The sequence below is a fragment of the Arachis hypogaea genome, chromosome 7 (assembly GCF_003086295.3).
Source record: "Arachis hypogaea cultivar Tifrunner chromosome 7, arahy.Tifrunner.gnm2.J5K5, whole genome shotgun sequence".
Classification (NCBI taxonomy): Eukaryota; Viridiplantae; Streptophyta; class Magnoliopsida; order Fabales; family Fabaceae; genus Arachis; species Arachis hypogaea.
In genome coordinates, this window is record NC_092042.1 from 42626686 (window position 1) to 42644314 (window position 17629).

At 33.0% G+C, this 17629-nt stretch overlaps 1 protein-coding gene across 1 annotated transcript; it reads right to left on the reverse strand.

The window, feature by feature from the left end:
* Window positions 1-192: 192 nt before the first annotated feature.
* LOC112702970 (uncharacterized) lies at window positions 193-15196 on the reverse strand. Its single transcript, XM_025754229.3, has 17 exons — window positions 14802-15196; window positions 13678-13917; window positions 12598-12744; window positions 12063-12141; window positions 11469-11652; window positions 10855-10920; window positions 8841-9080; window positions 8256-8462; window positions 7564-7867; window positions 6994-7153; window positions 6746-6854; window positions 6031-6166; window positions 5867-5922; window positions 5486-5785; window positions 5250-5372; window positions 2089-2754; window positions 193-531 (listed from the first exon to the last, which is right to left on the reverse strand). Exons 1-17 carry the CDS (start codon window positions 14947-14949, stop codon window positions 358-360), a joined length of 3339 nt encoding a protein of 1112 aa, XP_025610014.1. The 5' UTR covers window positions 14950-15196; the 3' UTR covers window positions 193-357.
* Between the last annotated feature and the right edge of the window lie 2433 nt (window positions 15197-17629).

Below are 17629 nucleotides of genomic sequence, written 5' to 3' on the forward strand. Positions count from 1 at the left end.
TGTTATGTGTCCACCAAAATCAGCCACCAATGTCAACTACTAGTATAAAATATATGCTGGAATACAAATACACATTGAAAATAAATTAAATTACACATGTATTTATACACAAATACATTAGTAGCTGATTTTAGTAACTAATTTTAGTGTACAAATAACCTTTTTGTAAATTCAAATAGGTACCAAGAGAAATTGTCAAAACTACCTTGGTTTTTCTTTTTTATATAATAGATAAATAAATAGATTCAAATAGGTACCAACAGAAAGATTGCATGTTAATGTTTCTTTCTCACATCACAAGAGCTTTGAAGTTTATTCCTACTCAGTCATAGACAAATTAGTCGAATATCAGAGAAATCAAGAGATTTGAAGCTGAGATTTGTAGATGTCATGACCAGAAGAAGCTGGAGTAACAGGAGATAACCTTAGAGAGAAAGAGTATGGCACAGCAGGAACCAAATACTGGTTGTGCACACATGGGGACCAACTATCATCTCCACCCAAACCCATGTGTTTGTGGTCAAAATGAATCTGCATTTAATACCAAAATAAAATTATAAATAAACAGAATAGTTAGAAGAACGAAATAGAAAAAAATGGGAAAAGGGGCATGTTCTTGGGTTCAGATTATAACACACATACAAAGACAATGGAAACCTGTTTGGTTCAATGACAGTAGCCTACCACTCATTTTAGTTTACAATATTAAAAAATTGAAAAGCAAAGTGAAAAATGAAGAATGAATAGTTACGAATTCTCTTAAAGCACAAAACCAATATATTCTGAGAGCATACAAAAATTTATGGTCAAGGGCGGATCCATGCGCATTTTCCTGTGTAATCTATGAAATAGCACAGTATTACCCCAACATTTGCTAAAAGTTACTCATTTATCCCTTCCATTCGTCAAATGTGTTAAAATTGTTAAAAGTGTATTACACAGACATCTAATCCTGTATTACCATATTAACAAAAGTAACTAATCTTCAAACCTATTACTTAAAAAAAGTTATTTATACACATTAATCCTGTTGAATGACCATATAAAATTCTGTATAGTGTCAGTACATCAAAATTTAATTCATGTTTTATTTCTCTTTTCACCTATGATGTACAGACAGTGACACGAACACAATATAAGACACACAGACACATGAATTTTAAAATCTTATGAGACACAGGAACACAACATATATATAAAATATAAAGTACTTTTTAGATAAATTATAATTATATTTTGATATTTTATTGATATTATATTTTTTAATATTTGTAATGTTTTCTTTTAATTATATAAAGTATTTAAATATTTTTTGTTTTAATAAATAATATATATTATTTCTAAACTCATTTCATGAATACATGTTAAGAATAAAACTGGAGACGCCGACACGTGATGGTATTTAAGTGTGTACGAAGAAGAATTTTTTATTTTTTATTAAGACATAGTTGGACACAATAGGTATGCGTGTTGGACGAGTGTCGATGAGTGTCGTATCTCATGTAGACACGACAATTCAACGAAGTGTCCGTACTTCATAGCTCTACACTAAAACCAACACTGATGCTGCTGCTGCCACTGTCACCACCTTCTCTTTCCCACCATCATAACCACCACTGCCACCATCAATCTCCCCTCTGATCAACAATCCAGTGTCGAACCTTGTTGGTCATCCAAGTTCTAAATCCACCACTCTCCCACACGCCCTTTTCCTCTTCAACCGCCACCATCTCTCACATCCTTACTGCTTGCCAAACCAACTTCTGAAAAGTCCTCTCATCACATTCCTCCCTCTTCCACGAGCTCACACATCAGTCCCCAACCCTTAACACCTTCTCCTCCGGAAAGAAGAGGTACTCTTCATGTAAAGAAATGTGTCTTCTTTGCCTCTTTTGAAGGCTTAGAACACGCTTCTTCACAGGCTCATCAAGACCAAGAGCTTTCATTTAGTGTGGAATACCTAAACATTTCCAACCTTCTAAAGTCTTCCCTTTCCATTCCCTCACTAGTGATCACACCCTAAAATAATTATCTAGCAAACTACAATTGAACCAAAATATTGCTGAAATACCAACAGAAATTAAATACCTCAATGCTATCTCCTGCTATAAGCTCTTCATTGTGCATTGCTCGGTGAAGCTCCGAAGTGCTGTAGTAGCTTGCACTCATTTGCATTGGTGGAGAGCTACCATACCTAGAAGCATATATACCAAAACCATTTTTATTTTTGAATGTTGCCCATCTAACATCTGCCCTACCTGAACTTTCCCCTGGAACAACATACGGAACATGCAAGTCACTAACATTCGACTCATATACTGCAACCTGTGCAGAAGCCTTTCGATCTGGATAATACTCAAATGGCCCTCTGCCATACCAAGTCACTTGATCAAACGATTTTTCCACATTGAATTCTACTCCCACACGTGGCAAAGGAGGAAGATCCAGGTTTGGTTTAACACTGCATTCCACAATGACATCACCAGAAGCATGAATTGAATATTTCATATCCGTTGTGAATAAAACCTTTGACTCGTCTTGCCTGGAAACACCAAGAAAAACAACCAATATTTGAACCGAGCTGTTAGTCGTATTCTGGAGGGAACAGCTTTCGGTAACAAAGTGGAGGCTGTCGATTCCAGCATCTTTCCATTTAGACAAATAACTAGCTGGTCCTCCGCCTTTATCGTTATCAGTAGGAGCTCTCCAGAAACATGGATATATACCTTTACTGAGAACATCAACTCCTTTGACCTAGCATTATATATCAACATAATATTAGTATGAATATTTAGTAAAGAAACAAAAATAACTGAACAGAAAACTGCAAAAATTGAAAATCAAAGACATCATGAACTTTCTAACAAATCATTGATAAAGAATAGAAACATGATAATTTTTGCTTTTCAAATATAACTGATATTGAAAACTGCTTAGAAATAAGATCTTATTAGAAAAAATGAGAACAAAACAAAGTGCACTAGGGGCAATCACTAATTACAACTTAACATCAAGATCATACCAAAACTAAAACAAAAATGATGCAGAATATGAAAACCATATCAACAAAGACACCTGAAATGCAAGAGGTCATTTCATTCTCAATCTCTTTGAAAACTAGAGAAACTGTAAACAACCTTTAGATCATAGCCCAATACAAAATCAAATTTTTGGGAAAAGCAATGTCCCAAAGTCTAGCAAATTAATTAAGGTGGAACATTGTTACAAACCCAAACAGCAGAGTGGTGGAAGGGCAGAAAGGGAGTATCCTTCCTCTGGAATTTACATATCAGAGCAGAAAGAAAAATAACTAATTGAGGTAGTGGGGACCGAGTTTTAAGGGAATCTGTTAGAAGGAATGAGTGATATAAATAGAAAAAGGGAAATGCATTTGTATTGAGGAAAGTAGTGGGTAGAATTAGTGGAGAGTCTTGGCCTCTTGAAAGCCAAGTTATGCTTTACACATATTACTCATACATCATACTTGAATATACTCTTAGACCCGGGAATATCACAGTGATATCCTTGGCTGCAACTTTCCCATATTTCTATTTTATTCTATTCTATTCCTCTCTTCTCTTCTGTTCTAGCTCTTTCTACCTTCATCCCTTTCTCTATTCTGCTACAGTGAGACCCGCGCGATGTGTAGAGAGGTAAATTAATTATACTATATAGTATATTCTAATAAGTGTTATATTATTTAGAAGTTGATTAGATATGTAAACTAATGTTAAATTTGAATTGTTTATATTAAAAATATTTTGCAAAACATTTATTTGATAATTTGTATATAATTCCATATAATTATTCAACTAAAATGTAAAATACAAATTGAAATATAATTTATTATTTTAAGAATTTGAATTCATTTAATTTTAAAAAAGGCATATGCCTTTTTATATTAGAGTTGTACAAAACTAAATCTTCATTTGTTGCTTCTATTTTCACATTTTTTTAGTTGTCATACTTTGTCTTCTTATATACTATTCTTAGGTTTGCAAATAATTAAAAAAAAAGGAAAAAATGAATGAGATGAGAAATACCAAAAATATAATATAAAATTATAAATTAACTTTATAATCATCATATATATTTGAATATACCTAATAAAAAGATGTGCCAAATTTGAACTTACTTGGGTTAGGAAAAATGAAAGAGAATGAAAAATACCAGAAATGTAATAAAATTATGAATTAATTTTATAATCATGATATATTTAAATGTATTTAGCAAAGAAATGTGCCAAATTTAAACTTATTTGGAGAAGTTTTCGTCAATTGGTATGAGAGATTGAGAAATAAAAAGTAGCAAGAGCCTTAGGTAGCATGTATATAAGTAGACCAACTAATGTAATAATAAGAGTCTTAATATGTATAAGTTGTAGAATTTCAATATTTATAACTGAAAATTTTTTAATTATTATTATTATGGCACTATTAATATGTGTTTATTGTATTTAATTAGTACTTTATGTTTTAGTTGAATAATAATAGATAAGTATTTTCTCTTTTAATTTTTTAAAAATCTTTAACTAAAAGATGATTGGTTGATTTTCAAGTTTTGCCAAGTAATCAAAATTGCTGACATGGCATTATTAGAGGAGAAAACATGGCCTAAAACTTAATGTAAAAGAAGTTGGTATCAATTTCTATATAATAAAAATAGATAGATAGATAGATAGATAGATAGATAGATAGATAGATAGATAGATAGATACTTTGTTCATTGTTATTGTGGGAAGGATTTAACACAACAATACAAAAGTTCCCTCATTATACCACACACACTTTAGCTGAACAAAATAATAGAGAATAGAGATATCTTAATCACCAAGAATACTTTTGATCTTTAAAACCAGGTTTTAAGACTATGTTGCTCCAAATAACTCTCAAGCAAGTATCTAAACTACCCCTTAAAAGAGAAAAATAAATATTCAACTTTTCCAATTCCAATAACTCCTGCTATCCACCTGGTTTCTAAAATCTAAACAAATTGATTATGTTTCCCTTACATTAATATAAAAAGAAAACTATTTTTCAAAGGTTAACCAAATAATCCGCTTTTTTTTTTTTTGAAAAATCTTCCTGAATATTAATTTTAATATAACAAATTTCTATTATTAACTTATATCATAAATATGGATTACAGTAATTATAAAGATTATAGAAGACCTAATATACTCAAATAAATAAATTAAGATATCATGCAATTTGAGATTTCACACATGATAACCAAATTAACAAAGTTACCTTCCAGCTTTCAACTGTTCCTGTTTTAGTGCTCAATGTTATGTCCCAAATATCTTGCTGGTTAACTTTAATTTTATCACCCAGAGTTTCAGCCACCAAGGTGCCACCACTAACATTGATAGCCTGGAACAATAATCATCCATGACACAGAAAATTTTAAACTCAGTTACTTCAGTAAATGACATCCAAACACCAAGATCCATTCATAACGATATATCATTTGTTAAAATGATTACATGAGGAACGAAGCCTCTCTTTGTGGGCAGTTGAACTTGTGAGGATGAAACAATATGACCAGCTTCAACCCAGCGTGTAGAACTCAAAAGCTTTGCAGTTATAGTGAGGAACATTTCTTCGGATGACGACGAAGTCCACAAAGAATACCATGGACCTGATTGCCAATCGATGGTATAACTACTTTGGGGCTTAATTGGTTCAAGACTTAAACTTCCAGATCCGAGGTTACACCCATCTGCAGAAGCATACCAACTAAACTCCAGTCCTTCTGTTGTTTGAAAAAAATGCCCATTTTTAATCTGCAAAATTATATATTAAAATAAATAGGCAAGCACAGATTTGATCAATCAAATACAAAAACCACAACATAATATTTGTACCTCAATTTTCCCTTCATGCAAAGCCACCTTGATTGGTTGGTATAGATACTTGACTTCTGAAAGAAGAAAAACCATGACTACCTTTCTAAAGAGTCTAAACAAATGGAGGATGCACCCAGCTCAACAATGGTGCATACAAAAGTAACACTATGATGTAAGTTTACCTTGTAAAACAGGATGAGCAGTTCGATCAGGAAATGTGAGGCCATTCAAACAAAAATTTGAGTCATTAGGAACATCCCCAAATTCACCTCCATATGCCCATCTCTGTCTGCCACTTTCATCAATTTTTATCAGGGCCTACATGCAAAGTACCAAACCTACTAATCAAAAGACTTCATCATAATAATCTGTAGATACTCCTACGATGTCATGAAGACAATATACCAGAACTGATATTAACAAACATCCAAATTGAAAATCCAGGGGAAAAGGTAGGAAACAAGGAAATGAAGATTGAATTTAATTTCAAGAGGTCAATCAATAGAGGAAAATAGAAGTTGCAGGGTTTTTTGTTCCTTGGATAAGTATAATCACTCCCAAAAAAGCTGATGATCATAACTGAACTCAATGAGTACAGGCAATGAGCCCACTTCATAAGCATGCCTAATCACATAAGGCCACATAACTTGGTCCACATAAAGATTAACAAGAGATTATCACACAGACAAAAGATCATAGTAGGTGGACCTTGATCATGAACTTCAAGAATAAAGAGACCCTTGACAAAGATGGCTCAATATTAATGAGTATTTGTTTTTCAGTATTCAAAGTTAGCTGGGAACTAGCGCATGAAAGCCACTCTTACCCTCTATATTCCCTCCTAACATACACCTTATTCAGTAACAGGATCAAATCAAATCTTGATAGACCGCTCACCTGATCAACCCAATCCCAAATAAAGCCTCCTTGAAGTCCAAATGTGTTGTCAATTGCTTCCCAATATATATGTAGATTCCCATTGCTGTTACCCATTGCATGTGAATACCTGGCATTTGGGCATCACAGGGAAAAATGGAAAATTAAAATATCAACACTGCATTGTTGATACAAATCCCAATATCCAAATATAGAAATGTCAAAAATAAATAAGTAATAATGATTATGATGATGATGATAATGCATACTCGCAAAGAATGAGAGGTCGTGATTCATTTGGATCATTTGCAATTTTCAGCATGTCCCAAACACGCATATACATGGGGCACACAATATCTGTGCAAGGAGTTCTAGATCCACCACCTTCGTAATGCACTACCCGCGATGGGTCTCTTCCACGAATCCAACCTGACAAATATCTCATCATTGAATGGAGATAAAAATTAAAAAATAAACCTATTGTATCATTCGAAAGAATTAACTCCCTTATGACAATTCAAAAGGTAATAAAGCCAAATAAGATGCATTTAATAATGCTGTCCTACTTATTCCTTTCAAAGTTATTCTCAGTGAATAATCGTTGATTTTTCCTACCAATATGTGAATGTTTAACTACAGTAAGCGACTTGCCCTGCATATACTTAAAATGGTTATTAATAAGCTCTGAAAAAGAGAACGCAATTTTTCGGAAGCAATTTATTCGCAGGGTACAAGATAAATTTACTAAGCAATTTTTCCAAAAAATAACTGGCAGGATAAAGTAATAAGTTGATTCAGTTATGCACAAAATCTAAGCGAGTGAGCTGTAGGTGTGGTACCAGCTAAAGAAAAATGATTTGGCCCAAATCCAGATTCATTCCCTAAAGACCAAGAAATAATGCATGCGTGGTTTTTATCTCTCTCGACCATGCTGATCACTCGATCCAGCATTGCAGCTGCCCAAATCGGTTCCAAAGTAGGATGCTTGAAATGTGTACAATAATCAAAACCATGAGTCTCAATGTTGGCTTCATCTATCATGTACATGCCGAACAGATCACATAGTTCATACCAGCGTGGATGTTGAGGATAGTGGCTATTCCTAACAGCATTAATATTATTTTGTTTCATCAAAACCAAATCCTGTAGCAAACTAGCAAAGTTGTAATCAGTGTATGAAAAGTGCCCATAATAAAGGTAAAAACTAACCACCAAATTAATTAAAGGGAAAAATGCAATTAACCCCTTAAACATTGGGTCTTGTGACATCTCCCTTAAATGTTCATAGTGTGCAATGAACGCTTTGGAATTATCAAATGGTGCAAAAAGATTTGCTAAATTTTCTTCGAAATTACCCCTTCACGTGATATTTTATTGACAAAATTACCCCCTTAAGAAAAGTTCACGAAAGGGCGTCTCTGCGCCATTTGATAACTTTAGGGTGTCATTGCACTTTTTGAAAGTTCAGGAGAGCTTAATTATATTGTTTTCTCTTAATTACTATATGAGAGGATAAACTGACAAACATTACCTTGATCATGCAGGATTCTATATTTGCCTTTCCCACTCGTGGATGATGTTCATGCCTGTTCACACCTCTTATTACGACAGCCTTTCCATTGACAAGCAATTGTTTGTAGGCCGTAGATACTTTCCTAAAGCCCACTGGACATGACTCGCAATCAACAATATTTCCAGTTTTATCTTTGAGGACGACAACTAAGGTATAGAGGTATGGCTGAGATAAATTCAAATAATATAAGATGTCAAATGAGGACAAAAGTCTTCAAAGTTCACAGAAAAAGGTACAGAGCTGTATTCAAAAACCATATGGGGATGATAAGGTAAACAAAAATGTACTGATTGGGAAGAATGAGAGAAACAATAAACTTTGAGCATATCTGCAGATAACAGCCATAGAGTAAGTATGAAATGAAAGAATTTGAAAATACCAGATCTTTAGCTCAATACTGAATTGAGATCAAAGCATGAACTTTTACAGAATCAGTGATCATTTAAGACATGAATGCTCAGATCTTCAGATTAAAATCATTGGTTCATGTCTCAATAATAAGAGTTCGGTCTAAACATGTAGAAAGTGATTGAAATTACTCACATGCTCTGCAGACCAAAGCTTTGGTGCTAGCAATTTCCCACCAAACACATAACCATGAAAACCTAATGTTGGTGCACTTGATGGTTGAAATTTTAAGTCCACTACATTAGATGAGAGGAGGTCAGGATTCCCATTACTGGTATACCAGCTTCCAGAATCATACAATGCAGCTTCAATGCTGTAGTTTGTTAGGAGATTATCCTTGGATGTCTCTAAGGAATTATCTACTTTAACTTCTACCTGGATCATAGGTAAGAGATATTAATAAAATATGATGCCCCAAATACAAACATGAATATATAAAATAATAAAAAAGTTACAATATCAATTTAAACACAATAGTGGTTAGTGGCAATCAAAGTGAACCATGAACCCAGGCAGACCTTATGATACCACATTACAAATCTGTATTTGAACTTTGGAAGAAACTTTAGATAACCTCCACCTTTGGCCCAGAATTATCATCAACTAGATTTAAACCAGAATACAAATTAGAACACTCTTTTTGTTAAAAATTAAGTAATTTTTAAATTATTTAATCAAACTTTTTTCAATAGAATTATTTAGTCTAATTTTAAAAATATATTAGTAAATGATGCATTATATACAAATATTCTTATATATTTTATATAAGTCTAGAGTATAACATGTTTGACCCATGTTTTTTTTCTTTTCCAAATATTGACCTAGAAATAATTCACAAATATATGAACTTACTTGAACTCTGACAGTTTTAATAGAGGGGAACCATTATATATACATACTCAAATAATAAAAGATAAAAAAAATAAATGAATTTTGCCTTTTTCTTTTTTAATTCTACTTATCTAAAATGCAAAAAAATTCTCAGTATTTACATAGCATTTTCAGCCTTAACACTTACCAATATAATTGGTATTCAAATTTCATTGTCATTAATAAAATATTCTAAATGAGTATGATATTTTGCTCATTTGAACAATGTTATGGCTAACTTTCTCGTATGTAGGACAATATATTGCAAAGTGTCAAGTATATGGACTAACTAGAATTAAAACTATTACAATTATGCGCTTGATATAAACTAGCATCCTTTATACAATATAAAATTTTACATAATCGGAGAACTTATGAGATTAATGTTAGAACAGTTAGGTTGGTTATATAGATGCTATTCGATATGATATTATAATGGTCACTATGTAGAAAGATGTTATTTTTTATGTTGTTACAAAATAAGTTTAGTGATAGCATGTCATATCTATAGAAAACTTAAGAACATAGGTGTCGTTAACTCATTATAGTACTACTTTAGTCTCTTCTTTTATATAATTTTCATAAATGAAGTTTGCTCAACAAATAAGACATGCAATATTCGAATTTAAATTATTGATATGAATCAGCATCCTCTATAATATATTTTTTTTTTTAATAATTGGAGAACTTAATGTGAAAGATTAAGAAATTGATACTGAATTAGTTTAATAGATGTTATTTTCTATGTATTATATAGATTTATTTTTCTATGTTATTTCAAACTAAACGAGCTTAATCTTAGATTGGTTACATAGATGATATTCTCTATAATATCATAACAAATGCGGCTGTATAGATACATGTTTTTCTCTAAGTTATTACAAACTAAGTCTAGTGTTGACAATTTATAAATGCCTTAAGAACTTAAGGTGTTATTAGCACACTATAATATTACTTTGGTCTCTTTTTGATATATTATAATAATATATAGATTTTCAAGAAAAAGAAAATGACAAAATAAGTGTACAATCATGTAGAATAAGGGCAACAAAGATTAAATCTATTTTGTGAAAATAAAACATAACAAGTTTCGTATTGAAATAAATTATGGTATTGGCATTCAACTTGTACCCAAAATATAAAAAAAATAAAAAATAAAAAGAAAGAAAGAGTTAAAAGTAATTGGAATAAGGTAAAATCTTCCACATATAAGATTATTTTCAAACATGATGTACATTTGTAACATGAAAAATATTATTTCACAAGATATTATGCTTACCAATATATCTGCAGATGAAAAGTCCTCGGCAATGTTTGTTTTGAAAAAATAATCCATTATAAATACCTATGTCACACATATTAGATATTAGCGTCAAGAAAGAAGAAGGGAGGGTGTTGGAAGAACTCATCAAACGGTAGATTCGACTTATATTAAAAACAATAATAAATTTATAAAATATAAATCCATATTATTCTAAAACTTGGATTTTTCTAGGACGACTAAATCATAATTGAGGTGCATTAAGGACCTAATCCAACTTTAACCTTTTGGATGAAGAAGAAATTGCATTAATGCACATTTGGAATACATAAAAATTTAAAAAAGCAAAGCTCTCAAATCTCTCTGCATATCAAAGAGACATATACCTCTAAATATTCCACGTCCCTCATACCAGGTAGACACAAGATGCTTAATTTATTCTACTAGAGATTTCATAAACTCGTAACACTGATGATTAAAATAACTTCAACATTGCATTTTGATATCATATGCATATAGTGCTGACTTACGTTTCATCTTTCTAGAATCTGCATTATTAGAATTTTACCCACAAAAGCATCTATCAAATGAGACAGCATAAGTACGAGAGGAGCAATTTAGAGAAAACAAACCTTTGGTTTGGCTAGGAGAAGTACATCACGGTGTATGCCAGATAACCTCCAGTGGTCTTGATCTTCAAGGTAAGAGCCGTCACTCCATCTAAACACTTGAACAGCTAGAACATTCTTATGGTCTGAACCAAATGGATGACAAAAATCAGTGATTTCAAACTCTGCAGGTACCCTGCTATCTTGGCTGTCCTTGCAAAATAATCAAAATTTCTGTCAATGAGACCAAGAGTTAGTTAATTTAAAAGCTTCGTGGAAATAGGGCACTAAGACTTTTCTAGACAAAAATAAGGCATTTAATGCAATTTGTACTATAAGATAAATATGTATGCCTTTCCAATTTAGGTTGGTGTTTTCCACTGCTATATTTGGTGCAAGATATGAACACGTGATAATATTTTTCATTACTCAAGAAAAAAGTTATCAACTTATCATCAATTTCACAAAATGCCTCCTTGTCATATGGCATCACTGTTAACATAGTAACATACCAATCCATAATGTATACATCCACCTCCAGAACCTGGAACTTCCAGAAGCCACATGGAGGGAGGAAGAGATGGAATGATGAAGAAGGAGAGGGAGAGGGAGAGATACCTATATCCAATAGGATGCCCATTTATCCAAGCACAAAATGCGGAATCAACTGCTTCAAAATGGAGCAAAATTCTTCTACCTATAAAATAAAGTAATGGTTGGTACGCACAAAAAAAAATTAAAACTAAAACATGGTTTATAAATGAGGGAATGATAGAAGGTGATTTGAAAAGAAACAAAGAACAAAACAAATCTACTTCACTGTTGCAAGATGTGTGTGTGTGTGTGTGTGTGTGTGTGTGTGTTACATTACAACGATGTAACTTTAAGCAATTCTTATACTATTAAATAACCTTTTCATTTAATGGTGTAACAATGGACACATGTGACTTGTACTTTATAATACATCATAAATTGCAGGTAAAGCACAATGCATCATAGTTATAAATAACAATCATAGTTATAAATAACAACAGTTAGAAGTGAATGGAAATAGAGAGAGAAAAACAACACAAGATTCCTCTATAGCGTAGACTGGTTAACAAAAGATAGAGAAAAGAATTCACATTTCTACAGAATTCGCAATTAGACATACCCTCCCATTCTTTGGGAATGTGGAAGTTTATTCTGTAGCAGCCAGTTGGATTTTCTATAGGAACAAAAGGAGGATTTAGTGGAAATGGATATGTTACATTTGTATAAATCGGGCGGTCAAATCCGTGCAACTGCCAATTCGAAGGAACTGCCAAAGTTTGGAAATTTAGACATAGACGATATCAGCACTTGTGAATACAGTAAATGGCGAAAACAATAATTGATAAGTCAATTAACAAAAATGGATTTAGAAAAAATTATATGAATGGTAATATAAATATTAACAAATAAAAAAGGTGAGATCTCCCCTAAGTTGATTCCATTCATTAACCACGCACAAAATTGTCTATGAAAACCAAAGAGTATAACTAGCAACAATTTCAAAGTATGATCTAGGAGCCTACTGAATGTTTCAAAATACACAAAGGGAACCCATTATGTGAAGCACCATCCAGTTGATATAATCATGACAAATATAACAAACTTTCCAATATAAAACTATAACAAACTAATATGATATTAAATAATAATTCATTTATTAATAATTCATTTGTTAATGAACTGAAGCTGCAACAAAGAAAAGGAAAGTTTGAACAGAGAGGATTAGGAATACTAATTTTAGTCCCTCAACCAAGAGAAAATTTACTACATCGTTACAATCTCTCAGAGAAATAGTCACTAAACCACCATTAAAAGAAAATCAAATAAACAACAAAAAGTCAGGCAAAAATTATGTAACAATGGCATATATAGTTCATGATTGTTATAAGGATTTAACAGTATGCATTGTTAGTGTAAAAAGGTTTCATACATACTACTTGAATCAATCATCTAATTTGGTTGGATGACATTGTAAAAATTTATATTGTCAATGCATCAAAATGGAACTCTTGTTCTAAAACAAAGATAAAGTTGTCATTTCCGAAAGTATTTCATACAAATTTTCCTAAAAATATTCATTTTCAAATATCAAATCATAAAGGACATGCTTCAGAACTAGGAGACTTCAAGAAAGTAAAGCTCTAGAAGCTAAATAAATTTTTTAAAACATATGGCATACTCAAAATTAAGATGAACTTACCAGGTAAAGTTTTCCATTCTGAATCTTGGAATTCATTTCCATAAAATTCATTAGGGACATTGTCGGGATTGTTAGCTAAGAAAAACTTCCAATATCCAGACAAGGACTTGACAAAGGGTAAATCTTTTACCCAAAATGCGGCACAATCAAGAGATCCTTGAATAGCATCATCATTCCAAACAGCAAATTTTGATGCCAGAAAATCCACTTTGTTGCGTTTATACCAATATCTAAGAGATCCTACTCATCAAAAAATTCAGGTTGTCCAACATAAATAAGAAGTGCATATTGCAAAGCTTACCACAAACACAATGTAAAGTGTTTGAAATGAAAAACAGTATTCATACACCAAACACTCTTGACACCCGTATAAAAATCTAGTTGTTATTGATTAATTGTGTATTCAAATTATTTTTTAATTAACAACACAAAGAGAATGTATATTAGGTTATTAAGAAAATACTGGTGTCAAAACGTGTTTATTATAAAGGGCATAGACGTAGCGGGAATTTTTTGAAAACATATGTACAAGGGAGACCAACTATTTCAAAAACCACAATCATTGATTTAGCCATATCCTGTAGGCACCAGGAACCATTCTTCAAAACTCAGAAATCGCATAAACTTTTCTGATCCTAAAGACAAGTTCAGGTAGCAGTGAAATGAATCTAAATATATTCATATTAATTCAGATTCCATCAAATACTTATTGGACAATATTATCTGTATACAATATTATCTGTATCATATTATAACTTAATTTCAATCAATTGATAGTTTTGCAGAAATAATAGCACACTAAATCTCCCTAAATACAAAAAATACGAAAATTGCCCATGAAATTTTCCCTAGATAATTATTTAAAAAATTATTTTTAAAAAGAAAGTCCAAAGGATAATTTCCAATCACAAATGATGCTTACAAATTTAGAAAGGAACAAATTTGCATCCTATTAAACGAATCCCAACCCAGGTCGACGAATTGCATTTCAGCAAAATGCATTTGAATCCGATAAATCAAAATATAAATAAATAAACTCAAGAAGAAAGCATGCCAATCATCATCAATTATCCAAGAAAAAATAATAAGTGATGAAGGTAAATAATTGCGGGATCGTGTAACACCTTCAACAGATTCATGAGAACGCAAGGTGACATGTGCATCCCTTTTCCTCCACTTGATGAACGAAGGATCCTCCCAAACTCTGCTACCATTCTCTGAGACAAGCGCAAGAGGCCCCACCAGAGACTTAGAAGATGAAGAAGCAGCCATCACCTACATACATAGAGAGAGAGAGAGAGAAAGAGAGAGAGAGAGAGAGAGAACACAGTGAGTAGTGAGAGTGAATTATTATAAATAAATAATGGAAAGAAAACGGGTCAATGACTCAATGCAATGGTGTAGTGGAGGGACCGAGGGAGTGTTTTGTCACTTTCATGATATTGGGGGAAAACAAAGATGGTAGTTAGTGGCAAGGTTCGAAATCAGACCAGATATCAACTAGTTTAATCGGTAGTTCAACTAGTTTAATCGGTAGTTCAATAAAAAGAACCATTTTAGAATAAAATAAAAAATAAATTATAAATAAACATTATAAAAATTATATGATCTTATCAATCAGCAACAGGACAACTAGAAATAATTATTAATCACTCTAAATTAATTCAAACAGCAAAATTAATACAAACAGTAGCATAACAAATAATTAGCTCTAAATTAATTTAAAACAGTAGTTTACAAACAATTACTCCTAAATTAATTCAAAATAGCAGCATAACAAAATTACTCTCTCTCCTCTTCACAGCTCTCTGTAACCCTCTTTTTCATATTCTCTTCACCACTCACATCCATCCCTTAATTCCCAAATACCCATCATAAAACTCTACCTACCTCACCATTCAAATTCAAACCATTTCCCTCCCAAACCCACCCAACTTCACACGGACCCACCCCTCCTCTTACCCTATATATACCCCACACCTATTCCTCCACTTTCACACATCACAAACACTTCTTTTCCCCTTGGCCGAAACCCTCTCACGCCTCCATCTCCCACTTCTCTTCTTCTTCTATTCTCTTCTTTCTTTTTTTGTTCGAGAACGAGCAAACCTCTTAAGTTTGGTGTGGGAAAAAGCCTTACTTTTTAATTTTTCATAACCATTAATGGCACTTAAGGCCGGAGAAACCTCAAGAAAGAGGAAAGGGAAGGCAATTGCTTCCACCTCCGAGTCATGGGAGATGGAAAGAGTTATCTCAAAAGCCCATCAAGACCACTTCTATGAAGTTGTGGCCAAGAAAAAGGTGATCCCCGAGGTCCCCTTCAAGTTCAAAAGGAGCGAATATCCGGAGATCCGACATGAGATTAGGAGAAGAGGATGGGAAGCTTTCACCAATCCCATTCAACAAGTCGGAATATTAATGGTTCAAGAGTTCTATGCTAATGCATGGATCACTAAGAAACATGATCAAAGTATGAATTCGGACCCGAAGAATTGGCTCACAATGGTCCGGGAGAAATACTTAGATTTCAGTCTGAAAAATGTGAGATTGGCGTTCAACTTGCCAATCATGAGAGGAGATTCTCATCCTTTCACTAGAAGAGTCAACTTTGATCAAAGGTTGGACCAAGTCCTCAAGGACATCTGTGTGGAAGGAGCTCAATGGAAGAGAGATTCCAATGGAAAGCCGGTTCAACTAAGAAGGCTGGACCTTAAGCCTGTGGCTAGAGGATGGTTGGAGTTCATCCAACGCTCTATCATTCCTACTAGCAACCGATCCGAAGTAACTATGGATCGGGCTATCATGATCCATAGTATCATGATTGGAGAGAAAGTGGAAGTTCATGAGATCATACCTCTAGAACTATACAAGGTGGCTGACAAGCCCTCCATTTTGGCAAGGTTAGCCTTTCCTCATCTCATCTGTCACCTATGCAATTTAGTTGGAATTGTCATAGAGAAAGACATCCTCATTGAAGAGGACAAGCCCATCACTAAAAAGAGGATGGAGCAAGCAAGAGAGCCCACTCATGGACCTCAACAAGAGCATGAGGAAGTCCCTCATCAAGAAATCCCTGAGATGCCTCAAGGGATACATTTTCCTCCACACAACTATTGGGAACAACTCAAAACCTCTTTAGGGGATTTGAGTTCCAATATGGAGCAACTAAGGGTAGAGCACCAAGAGCACTCCATTATCCTTCATGAAATAAGAGAGGACCAAAGAGTCATGAGGGAAGAACAACAAAGGCAAGGAAGAGACATTGAGGAGCTCAAGCACTCCATAGGATCTTCAAGAAGAAGAACTAGCCGCCATCACTAAGGTGGACCCGTTCTTTAATTTCCTTGTTCTTATTTTTCTGTTTTTCGTTCCTTATGCTTTATGTTTTGTCTATGTTTGTGTCTTTATTACATGATCATTAGTGTCTAGTGTCTATGCCTTGAAGTTATGAATGTCCCATAAATCCTTCACATTTCTTAAATGAAAAATGTTTCTAAATTGCAAAAGAACAAGAAGTATATGATTTTCGAATTCTATCTTGAAATTAGTTTAATTACTTTGATGTGGTGGCAATACTTTTGGTTTTCTGAATGAATGCTTGAACAGTGCATATTTTTTATAGTGAAGTTTATGAATGTTAAAATTGTTGGCTCATGAAAGAATAATGAAAAAGGAGAAATGTTATTGATAATCTGAAAAATCATAAAATTAATTCTTGAAGCAAGAAAAAGCAGTGAAAAATACAAAGCTTGCGAGAAAAAAAGAGAGAAAATAGGCGAAAAAAAAAGAAAGAAAAAGAAAAAGCAAGCAGAAAAAGCCAATAGCCCTTTAAACCAAAAGGCAAGGGTAAAGAGGATCCAAGGCTTTGAGCATTAATGGATAGGAGGGCCCAAAGGAATAAAATCTTGGCCTAAGCGGCTAAATCAAGTTGTCCCTAACCATGTGCTTGTGT